The sequence below is a fragment of the Aphelocoma coerulescens genome, chromosome 5 (genome assembly GCF_041296385.1).
Source record: "Aphelocoma coerulescens isolate FSJ_1873_10779 chromosome 5, UR_Acoe_1.0, whole genome shotgun sequence".
Lineage (NCBI taxonomy): Eukaryota > Metazoa > Chordata > Aves > Passeriformes > Corvidae > Aphelocoma > Aphelocoma coerulescens.
In genome coordinates, this window is record NC_091019.1 from 59,336,821 (window position 1) to 59,349,040 (window position 12,220).

Sequence of the window (12,220 nt, forward strand, 5' to 3'; positions counted from 1 at the left end):
TGGAGCAATTTATCAAATTATGTGAGAAAAGTTCATTAGCTATTTAGAAAAAAAAACCACTCAAAAATGCTGTATTGACTCCAGCCCTGTGTGTGGGAGAAGGTGTTGGAATTGTTCTCCAAAGTCAGATCTGTGCCCCACTAAATTAAAATAAAAACCCAGTTTCACAGTAAGGAGCCTCTAAAGCACAGCAAGTCCTAATTGCAGAGAAGGATGACAGAATTACAAAATAAGCCGAGTTGGAAGGGACCCACAAGGATCATCAAGTCCAGCATGCTTAAGAATGGATTTCATGCTCCCTTTAATCAAATTTTGATGAACTCTCAGGCACTCTGCTGAAGATCACAATCACTATTTTTTGTTCTGATATAGATTTTCTCAGTACTACACAACTTCCTGGCTAACAGCATCAGTACTGTAAGGACATGACAGCACAAAGGAACAGATACAGGAGTTTACCAGTAACTAAAGATCACAACATTTGGGGTAGGGTTTGTGTGTCCTCTGTGAAGAATTTTCACGCTAGCATAAAAATTACTTTATCTTCTGCAGGGTGAATGTAGTATATGTGGAGAATTTGAGAGACCTTGAGAATCCAGAAAATACAGCAAATGCTGTCTGTGTTGCCACTTATCTTCTTGAAACAAACTCAAAACTCTGATGAAATGCAACATCCAAGCAGTTACAGTAACGTGACAGAAGACATGAAGAAAGTGTGGAAAATAGGGTTACATTTAACACAAAGCCCATCTCAAAACCCAGTTACGGGCAAAAAACCCCATATGAAGCAGCACTTCAGCGAAGGGGAAACAGAACTGAGCTATGTGCAGGCTGAAAAACCACAGAGGGAAGTAGAGTTTTTACACATGAAGACCTTGATTTGGTCCTCAAGAACCCACCACGCTCACAAAACCAGGGTGGTGACCAGCAGTTACAGTAACTAAAAAAAGTGTCAAGCACTGTAACAAAATGCATTTGTTTAAAATGACTTTGGACAGAGAGCAAGCAGCCATCACCTGATTAGAATGCAGCATATGCTGCAGCAGACAGCGGGCACACGTCTGCACGCTCAGCTGCAGGGGGATAATAAGCTCCTATAGGCACTGTGTGTTCCTTGTGCGTTACTCCTCGTGGCAATTAACCTCCCTGCTATTAAAAACATCGCGCCCAAAGTGGAAGACAAACACACTCATTTGCAACACTGAAGAAACAAGATCCTTTATGTTCGCCTGTTTCTTCAACTGTGTTTTTATCTCTGAAGTTCTTCTAGATACAGTGAAATAAATCAGATCTCCTAAGCGATCATTTCCCAAACTTCTCAGGCAGAAGATCCGTACGAGTCTCACAGGCACTTTCTGTGTGTGGGCTTCTCTTCTGCAACTCTTGTCTCCTTGGCGTTTGCACTCCCACTGTGGGCTGTGACCTCTGATCTGAGACCACCATCCTACAGCCAGCTACTGGAGATAAAAATCTGTTTTGGCATGTGCTCTCTAAGAAGCCAAGGGTATTTTCTCTGACAAAGATTGAAACGGCCCCACAAACACTCAGGAGTATGAGAACACAATGCTGTTGCACTGAGCACTTCAACACACAGACACAATCCAAAGCAGCAAAAAAAAAATTCACCATCACTTAAAGCAAGGACCATCCAAATCAAACAATCCAGGCAAGTTTTTGCCCTCAAACCTCCAAAAACTATCATAATTTGTTTCTCAGGTGGAAAACTGGGAACAAATTCAAACAGCAGCTAGGACACTTGAGGCCAGTACGAGAGCTGGAGAGCAGGTGGAGGTCACCTGCTGGAGGGGTGAAGGTGTAGAAACAAAAATGAAAAAAAAGCTGCTCATTCTACTGGGAGGGTGGGCGGGGGGGGCAGTGAGAAGTCAGAGTTTGTGCAAAATTGGGAATGTTATGAACCACAGTTATCTTCCTCCACTTTAAAGGGAGAAGAGCCTGACATATCCTAATGGGATTGTACTGGATGTTTTAGTTACACCAGAGAATATAAAATGGAATTTGCAGAATTACCTGGCTCCAGCCCATGTCTCTTAACCCCGAGCAGCACTCAGAGCAGTGTCTGTTTCAACCACTGCCCAGCTGACCTCAATTCCAGACTGCAGTCACAGGCACACAGAGAACTTACTCATGTGCTCCTGCCAAGGGGTTTTTTTCCTGTTTTTCTCCCAGTCTGCATTTACAACCAAACTCCTGGTCTGTAACACAGATACACTACCAGTGTTCAGAACTTGGGATGCACCATCTTTACTGCAATGTGCAACACCAGAGCATGGTGACTTTTGTCAGTGCCAGAAGGAAGAATGGGGAGGTTTTGGCTGTAGAGATTGTTAGAAAAGTTCTGAAGTTTCAAATGAAAGAGCTAAAGAAACATGCAAGATTTAAGCAGTCTCTGCATATATAGTACAAGAAGAATCTGAGGTGAATGACACTCAGGTCACAGATTTTTGCAATAAATTTTCTGTGCTAAATCAAAATGTAAAGAACACATCTTATGTTTGCAGATAAGCAGCTGTAACAGCCATAACCACTCAATTATGGACAACAGGTGTTTAGAACAATCACTGGCAAAATGAGGGAAAGTGTCCAGAAGACCCAGCACTCAGGTGTGGCCCTCACAGTTCTCAGTTGCTAACAATACTAAGATTCAGAGATCTTTGGCAGCTTTTTTTGAGTTCCATTATATATAAGGGAATTAAAACAATCCATCAGCAACAACTGGCAGAAAAATGCTGAGACATAATCAGCCCCAACAAAACAACGTGATCCATGCCTGCTCCTGCACTTGACAGAGCAGATTTTCCTGGGGCAGATTATGGTAACCTTTGCTCACTCATGTTGCCTATATTTGGATGCACAAAGTTGTGTTAGTTCAGAACTTGTCAAGACTTGTAGACTTCCAGAAGAGTTTCCTTGGACTTCGTCCCTGGGCTGGCTGGAGACTCGGATGAAGACTTGGAAGCAAAGGAAGGAGAGCAGTTAGATCAGACCTGCCAAACAGGACAGGCTGTCCAGCACCAGTCCCTACAGAGACATGGATCTCTTCTTCCCCCTTCCCTCCTTGCATAAAACACACAGTAAATTGCACTGGGAATTACAGCTTATTCTTTGAACCAAAAAACGTGCTGGATGTTTAATGGCTTACTACAGCTGCAACTCCTGTTGCTCAGTCTGAAGCACACTGCAGTTGTTGCTGGATGTTCGTATCTTGTTCTTTGTATTCTTGTTTGAAAAAGGACATTCCAGCCTTCTGTAACCACCTCCCAGCTGTGATTAACATTAGTGCCTGGAGAGTGTTAGAGATTGTACAGCACAGACTGGCCCGAGTGGTGGAACAGAAATACCTTTGCAGATCAGGACCTTTGCTGGCACCAGGAGGGCAGCAAAACAAGGCCAGTCCTCATTCACCTCAAGACAATTTATTCCTGGCACACGGTGCATTTCTCTGAACAAGTGTTTTCCAAAATTATCTTTGCATAATGATCAGCACAGAGATGAAACAACTCAGGAGGAACAGAACAGCCTGAATCCCTCAGTGATAAGCACATCAAACTTGAGAAACTGGAGCAGTTCTTGCATCTCTGCAAATTCAGAAGGCTCCTACCACAAGAAATAAGAACCTAACTTGCGAAAGAAATTTTATTTGCAAATATTGTATTTGTATTTGGGGAGAAACTTTAGTATCATGAGTAAAAATACTAGAGTTGAATGTTGTTAAAAAAAAGTCAAGATGATGTGCAAGCACAAGAGTGTCTGATGGAGAGGGGAAGGGAGGGTTTTCATAATATACTTCCTTTCAAATAAAAATATTAAATGCTACTTAACTGGAATACATGTCATCATTTTTTATACAGTCAAGAGAATGAAAAAACCAAAAAAAAGGCGCAATTTAAAGAACGCAACCTACAATGGAATAACTTTATTCGCAGCAGAGACAGAATAAGACTGCTTTTATGAAAATTACAAAGAAACATGATACAACAAAAATAGGGTGTGGGGGATTTCCCACAAAGATTAAAAATGAAAAACAAAAAAAAAAGTTCACTTTTTGAACACCATTATTATTCAAACACATATGAAGTTTAAACCTAGTTTTTTTTATACATGGGAAACACTGTTAAACTGAATCTTCAAGAGTGAGAAGGCACCATGAACTGTTGGTTGATACCTTTAATGCACACTCAAGAAAGAAGAAATGATCTGGCATGATGCAAAAAATCATTAAGTGTTTATATATATTCATATATCTTTTTGTAAAAAAAAAAAAAAAACGCGGCAACAAGTCATTACGTCAGTGCCAAATGTACTCGTGTCTGGCCGACTCGCTCATGAGGATGATTTCTCACTTAGACCTGTGTGGTATTTCTGTACAGTGGTGGAAGTGGGTGATTTTGTGTTGTTGCCTTTCATATTAGATTGGTAAATCAAGCGTTTTCTAGGTTCTGAGAAGCCAATCCTATGAAGTATTCCTAAGTTCTATGCAAATGGAATCATTAAATGCACTGTCTAGAAAGAAATACTCATCTGTACGGTGTGGCAATCCCACCGGATTCAGTTTGATATGTAATGTCTTGTAGCAGATGTTATAACAAAAATAACTTTTGCTTTTTGATTTACCTCACTGAGGCCATTAATGCTGTTCCTATAGTTGGTTTTCTGGAGTTGGATGACACTTCACTGCTGTCCAAAATGAGTTTGAACCTTAACCCTCCAGAGTTTGTTCACTTTGTTGCTTATATTATCGCACTAGCTACTAAAGTCTTATATCTTCCTATATAAATCTAATTGTTCAGAGTGCAGATTCTGTATTTAGATAATGAACTGTATGAAATAAATAAAATAAGGGGATTTTCTGGTCAGAGTTGCTGATATGTTGAATACCTTAATTATTTCTAAAGTAAACAGTTTTGGTGTATATTCTTAAAAACCCATGGTCATTCAGCATAAAAGCCTTGACATAATACTTAAGAATGGATTTGTTCTCCTTCTCAAAAATGCATCAAAGAATTGTTTTAAATACAGAATCTGTGAGGCTTCCTACAAATTCACCTAAGTCGTAATACAAACACAGTTTGTAACTTGATAATATAGAAAGTTCTCTAGTGTCCATTGAAGTAAGGTCCCCAAAATGCAGTCTGTTTTGTTTCTGAATGGCAAAACATTAAGCGGTTCCACTGGCTGAGTAGGAGAACTGAGGAAAATGAGGTCTTCTCTCATTATCTACACAATCCATGCTGTCATCTGAAAGACGAAAAAAACCACCAGGTAACATCTGCTACCTTTTTTTATTTTCAGCAAATCAACAGTAAGATAATGCATGGTACAGTTATTTCAGAAAATAGTTGTTCAGATGTCCATTTAAAATTGCTAGGAGCTGCACTGCTTAAATCCACATCCACTGTTCTGAATTTCTGGCAGTTGGGATTCATGCTCAGTTATCACAAAAATATATTTTGATTGAATATGGACATTAGCCCGTGCTCAACTGACTGCTTGCATATATACAGTGCATGTGGATATGGAAATGTGCAAAACTCATTATTATCAGTGATTTCCAGTGGGAATGTGCAGATTTGGAAAAGACAACAGTACAAATAATTTCACTCTTATGAAACAGGTTTCTCATTTCCCCAACTGGAAAGATGTGGAAAGTTTCACCTCAATTCACCAACCTCTTGGTCAAATACATATGGAAAACCCTCACATTTAAACTGATGCTTTTTCATATGTGCTGAAGAGACTCATCTGATCTGGAGAACACAGTGAGAAACATTTGGAAAAACTTTACCTTGGTCAGGAGGAGTGATTGTTATCATCTGTGCTGTAAATTCTTCATCAAAGTATCTTGTATCTGTTTCAGATGTAACTTGTGGCTTGAACGGAGGTACAAGCTATGAAAAACAAAAAGTGTCCATTACAGGCTCTTGCAGTACCGTTGTTGAAACAAGTAGAATTCAATGTAGTTATAAGCTACAGTGCCTTTTCCTACATTCCTAAAATGTCTAAAAAATACCAGTTCACAAGGAATAATAGTAAAAAATACTTACTTAGGTGTGCACTTCCTATTTATGGGGCATTTAAAGCATTTTTTTCCCTAGCATTTAACTGCACAAAGAAAAACTTAGAATCCTAAAATTTCTTCAAGTAATAACATGCTGACCAATGTTTAAAAATAACAACACATACTGGTTCCCCACATAATTATATGGAAATTAAGGAGGATGAAAATGAGTAAGAAAGATGCTCAGTGATACCAAACTGATCAGCTAATCTTGTGTATCACCGTAACAGTTGTAACATGCACCAAAAAGTTTCAGCTACAGAGCTACTGTGCCCGTGCAGCTCATGTTGGAGGTCTGACCAACCCTGGAGAATTTAGGCCAAGGCACCAGCAACATTAAACTTAAATACTCCTGGTCCCCAAAAGCAGTTTGATGTCAAATCTGAACTTCAAACACCTGGAGTGCTTACAAAAACCTGAGCCCAGTCAGCAGTGAACATCCTCCTTTTGCTACAGCAGGAGCTGTGCTCGTTGGGGGTTTATTCCTGAGACTCGCTTGGGCAGACAGGCTGGAAATCATCCATGTGTACCTAGGCAAGCTCTGGCAAGAGCAGCTCCAGATGGAGCAGAGCTGCCTGGCTGGGGCTGGAGGAGGAGCGCGCCTGGGAAGCGGGATGGGGAGCTGGCTGCATACAGATGTACACACTTGGAACATGGACAGCTCTGGAGGGCAACGGAGCCGGGATTCAGACCCTGCTCACCCTCCCCTGCACGGGGCAGCAGAACCAGGATGTAAACACGGCTCTGCGCCCTCCTGAGCACAGGGAGCCGCGCTGGGATCCCGCTCGCCCACCACCGGGGTTACGTGTGGCCATCTTTTAATAGCACACAGCCACACCAGGCAGCAATTTAGGAGCGTGATTGAGGAAGCATAGGGCTTCCAATCCCAAGCTGCAGGGAAAGGTTTAGCAAGGAGGACAGTAAATTGCTCCAACTGGAATTATGCACTGACCCCAAGACGTGCACTTCTGCACTTGCACAAATAAGAACAACACTGACAGAAATCACTGCCTGGAAAATATCAGCAAATCTTCAATATAGAAAACACCTCTTCCCCACACCCAACTTTTCCTCCTGCTTGGATGTGAAGAATCATTTGTTTGTCAAGTCAGCAAGTAAGAAAAGCACTGATTTCAAACTCCCTGTCACCAGGATCGTCCTTCTGATCTGTTTTGAGAGCACCTAAGAGTGTCCTGCCATACACACAACAATCCAGTAAAATGCCTTCATTTCCAATGTAAAAGACTGTAAGAAATGTAATCTATAAATATGGCAGCGTTCCACATACAAAGAAGCATTTACTGTTTAAAATCAATCTTTAAAAATTTAGGGACATAAAAGCTCTGTTTATTGTAAGAGAGCACAATTATGGTATATATTCATCATCTTTTTTTTTTAATTACTCACAATTCTCTGTGCCCAAGAACAGCTTAAAGGAGCTGGGCACATTACCCTAAAAAAAATATTTGGTCCTTTGAAGTGTTTTTTATGTCCTGAATTTAAAAAGGAAAAGGAAATAAGATATCCCAAAGTCAAGAGTCACTCTGAGCCTTGCATTCCCCCTGAAGCTATCGAAGAGGGAATGCTTCACATTATAATGTTAATAACACTTCTCAATCAAATCACACCAACATATTACATGCAAAAGCCCTGTGGAGCATGAGGATTCTTCCTTCCTCATGTAACTCTATTCTCTCTCTCCTTGGAGCAGCCTCTGCCTACTTCTCAAAGTGAACCTGGGTTTGTTTTTGACGGGCTGTGCATGTGTGTGTGTGAAGCTCTATCTGTCCTTTGAAGCTAATGGTGGTTTTGGCACTCACAGTGCCCCTGGTTGTTCTGCTTGCTGTGCACAGCATGGAGTGATTTAGGACTTGGGCACTGCAGCAGACACCTGAACTGAGCACATCAGAACAACTCAGAGCAGCAATCCCAAGCCAGCACACATGTTGAATGGCCTAGTGCTGCCTGTATAATTTTCCTTTTATTTTAGTATCTGTTAAAAGCAATTTGAGACAGATTATGATGCACCCACAAGACATCTTTTCCCCCTAGCTGTCAAGTTCTGAGCACTATGCTGGAAACAGAGGGGAAGCTACAGAAAGCTCCAATGCCGGCTTTAACAAGCAAATATGTCGCCTTACTGAAAAGCTGTCACTGCAATAGCTCTGCAGTTCAACTGGTGGGGAGGTGCCACCTGTAGCCTCCCACGGCTGCAGACCAGCATTGCTACCCGCAGGCTCATGCTGGTTTAAGAGAGAAAAAGGACCAGAAAAAACCCCCATGTGATTAAAATCTCTGTGTATGTTTTGCTTGTGGGTGGGCAAAATACTGCAAATTAAACTGCACCTTTCTCTGCACCAGAGACAGACAGCACTCTTCCAGGTGAGCCTAATAAGCATTTTAAATTTGGGGGACAACCCCAGTTATTCAAAGCTCCTTATATTATAAAGCAAAGCTATGTTTCCAAAAAGCTTAATTACAAAGCAAATGTTCTGGATTACCCAAACCCATATTCATATACACATTCAGCATTTCTGGAGATGGTGGGTAACCAAGCCTAGCACATAAACACCTCTTGGCAGCTGACAAAATCCAACTTTAATCCATGGGTCTGCACTTCAGGTAAATGCTGCAAGACCCTCTTTGGCACCCAGAATGTAGGAAGCAATTACCTACAAGCTCTCCATTTGCACAGCACGCCTACTTCAGATGCAAACACTAATGGGACACGAGCAAAGCCAGGATCTAGACTCCTTGGATAGTCCAAAGTCAGGAATAGTCTCAATTAGCACACAGTCTTCTCCAAAAGATGTGAATATTTGGAATTTCCTGATAGCTTTCAGAATAATCTGAATCAGTACCACTACAGGACAATTTATGAAGACTTTCTCAGTCCTATGAATAAATACATTGCCTCCACCTTGTGTGATTTCTCTTCTGTTCAGGGAACTGGGACTACCACCAAATACCAAATAACTTCACTGAAAATGTTTGAGCCCCATTGATGGCTTACCTTAAATTGCATAAAACCAGCAAACCCTCAAGCAGGCAGCTTGTCAGCTGGCTGAAAATGGGGACAACTTCCTGTTTAGAACAGGAATTCAGATCTACTTTTCATGTTATAATGAATAAACTCCATGGAACTCTCTCCTGTCCTCATGACTGCGTGCAGCTCTCCCTCAAGGGATGCTCTGAAAGGACTGAGGTCTAAAGTCCTATCTACACTTTCAAGGCACAAAACCTTGGTTTATGATTTTTCAGTTCCCTTTAGCCACATAGATCTGTGAGGAAGTGAAAGAACAGCCCTCTCTGTAGCTGTATACAGGCACTGGACAATTCTCCCATTACAATATGGGAACTCAGTTTCTGCCAAGTTTCCTACCTGCTCCCACCAAGTTTCTGCCAAGTTTCTTACCTGCTCCCACCAGCTGGAGGGACAACTAAACTGTATTTAGAGATCAAATGAGATCTGATACCATGAGGAACTGCTGGGGGAAGGAGGGAAATCAGGAAAGGCTGGGATTGAGTGAGATCGTGTGGCACCAGTAAATGGGAACCCTGAATCAGCAGCCCCATGGTTTAGCTGGCTGCATTTCACGAGCGTTACGAAAATGTGGCTGGTGAGAATCAATCATGAGAGGACAGCACACCACCCTTAGAGCACAAAGCAGGGCATCTTGGAGGAGTGAAATACTTATCTGAGAAGCAAGGGGCAGTGAGGCATAGACAACTGATGAAACACATTCTTACAGGAAGGGCTGGGCTTTTTGGCTTCAGTGGCTCCCACTAAAAAGCCAACAAACTCAGTGGTCTCAAGGAAAACCCATCAGAAATACCATGAAGTGCAGACACTTCATATCTGTCCTTTGCCACATACAAAAAATTGTATTATGCTTGAATTGATGTAAAAGACTACACTTGTCTGGACTTGTCTTGAATGCTGACATTAGACTGAACAGGCAGGAAAAATGCAATTGCAAAAATGAGCCCATCGTCTACTACCGCTTCTAGGCAGTCTGGCTTCAGATGCTCATGAACCAGCAATAACTCTGGGCTCACAAGGGATACATCAGACAAAAGCAAGAAATGGCAACAGGAGTTCACAGGAAAGGCCATTTTAAAAGCTTATATACTCTCTAAATTTGGAAGCGATTTTGATTACCTCCTATTTATTCAGCCATAAAACCATGTATCTCATTAAGAGACACTCCTATCTTTGCAAAATAAAAATCCAGAACTAAACTGATTACAGTATTTTAAGTTGTTGCTAAAAACAACTGCAAACCTTTTCTGTGGAGGGTTTCTGTGTACCTTTAGAGAGCAACAAATTTGAAACATTCATAACCACAGCTACAATTCACCTTGGGAGAACAGTTGTATAAATACCTTTTTCTCGTATACATCTTGCCAAACAATGCCAGCAAAGAATTTGTGCTGCATAATCTCCTTGGCATCATCAGGACCACCACCTAACCTGTAGGAGGCAAAATATGTAATTAAATGTTTGAGTACAGTTATTTTTCTAATACATTTTTTATTGCAGTGTACTGAAGAAATTCTGAGTTTATATAATGCATTTGGGAGCAGTTCTAGCATTTGCAATGTGTTTGATTTTTTTTGTGCAAGGCCTATTTTAGGCTTCAACACAGTTCCACTAAAAGATTTAAAAACATGCTAACAACCAGAACAAAGATCTCTCTTAGACAAAGAAAAAAAAAAAATAATCACAATTCCAAAGATTTGCCCTTCAGGAAAGATGCTGTCCTGGGGACCACAGCAGATCCTGTAAAGTAAAAGGTCTGAGGCCCAGATCCTTCTCTCTACATTAACATGCAACTACCCCTTACAGTTTTCTAGAGCAAAGTAATGCTAGCAGTAAAACTGAATTTGAAGTGAAAGAGAGGCAAGGCTTTTTAAGGCGAACTGATTTATGCAACCTGATTTAAATTTCCATTAAAGAAAACAGTTGACAACTGCAGTGATAATATCACAGTATATGCAAATCCTTCCTCCTCCTTGGCTTCAGGAAAGCACAAAGGGTGTTTTATTGACTTGAGGTATATCAAGATAAAGCACTTTTATTCCAAAATAAAACTGTCCACACAGCTTATAGATGTGATCAGTTTAGCTAAAGTCTTGAGCTAACTGATGCTTAAATTTTGCTGTGGAGGTTAAAATGTTCTGTAAAAGAATGAACCACATCTGCAAGCAAAGGCAGGCACAGAGACAACAAAACAGATACTGGGTAATTAGCAGGAGAGTCTTTCAGGTAACAAGGTTAAGATGACACTCAGGATTTCAGGTACAAGAGGTGTCACCATGTTCACCCAGGCTGATCTCCAGGATGTACCTGTTCTCCGATGCTTGGTGCCACTCGCAAACTGAGATATTGACCCTGTTTCAAGAGTTTGAAGCAATGACTCATCAAGACCCAGGCTAGAGTTATACTGCTGCAGACATGAGGGACACAAGGCCTGTTCTCTGAGCCTGAAGCCAAGACCTGGCCAGGCCTCATCCACTGCTGCACAACATCTGGCCCTGAATGTCCTCTGGGCCACGTGCAGTAACCCCGTGCCCCAGTTCATGATTATCTGGGGATAGAAGGGGGGAGTTGGTTCAAAATCTCAGAGAAAATACGAAAGCTGGCTAAAGCCCATTGAAGTGGTATTTTTACAGCCTGAGACTGCATGTGCTGGAATGCAGAATGAAGGCACAGTGCTATTGGGACAGCACTGGATCATAGTTCAGCATGGAAAGTCAAATACTTCAACACTTTGTTCACAGTGCCAACTGGGAATGGATCCTGATGCATTCAACCCCTCAGCCATGCCCGAGCACCATCTGCAGAGAAGGCACACTGGCAGAGGCCACAGCTGTACCAGAGAAATCCAGCAGCAGAGGTGCCTGACAGTCCAGAGGCTGTGCTTGCTTCCTTGCCCTCTTCCATTCAGTGCCACAGTTAACCTAAGGGGTTTGTTCCTTATCACCCTTTAGAAAATGTGCACTGGAACAGCTCCCCAGCCTTCCAGCACCTGGGTGACTCTCTCCTGCCCAGGTAAGCTCTAAGACTAACCCAAGTCCACCCTAGAGTCCCAGGGGCCAAACCAAGCTGGACAGGTGCTCTCCCATCTGCCTGACAGCACT

The 12,220-nt window shown here is 41.8% G+C and overlaps 1 protein-coding gene across 2 annotated transcripts in view; it reads right to left on the reverse strand.

Moving 5' to 3' along the window:
* Positions 1 to 3,903: 3,903 nt before the first annotated feature.
* AKT1 (AKT serine/threonine kinase 1) overlaps positions 3,904 to 12,220 on the reverse strand; it is a 78,391-nt gene continuing 70,074 nt past the window's right edge. For both annotated transcript variants that reach the window (XM_069018425.1, XM_069018426.1), the window contains exons 12-14: positions 10,463 to 10,550; positions 5,804 to 5,906; positions 3,904 to 5,256 (exon numbers count right to left, since the gene is read on the reverse strand). In XM_069018425.1, the coding sequence (XP_068874526.1) occupies positions 5,177 to 5,256; positions 5,804 to 5,906; positions 10,463 to 10,550 (271 nt within the window). In that variant the 3' untranslated portion in view covers positions 3,904 to 5,176. The remainder of the gene's footprint in view (positions 5,257 to 5,803; positions 5,907 to 10,462; positions 10,551 to 12,220) is intronic.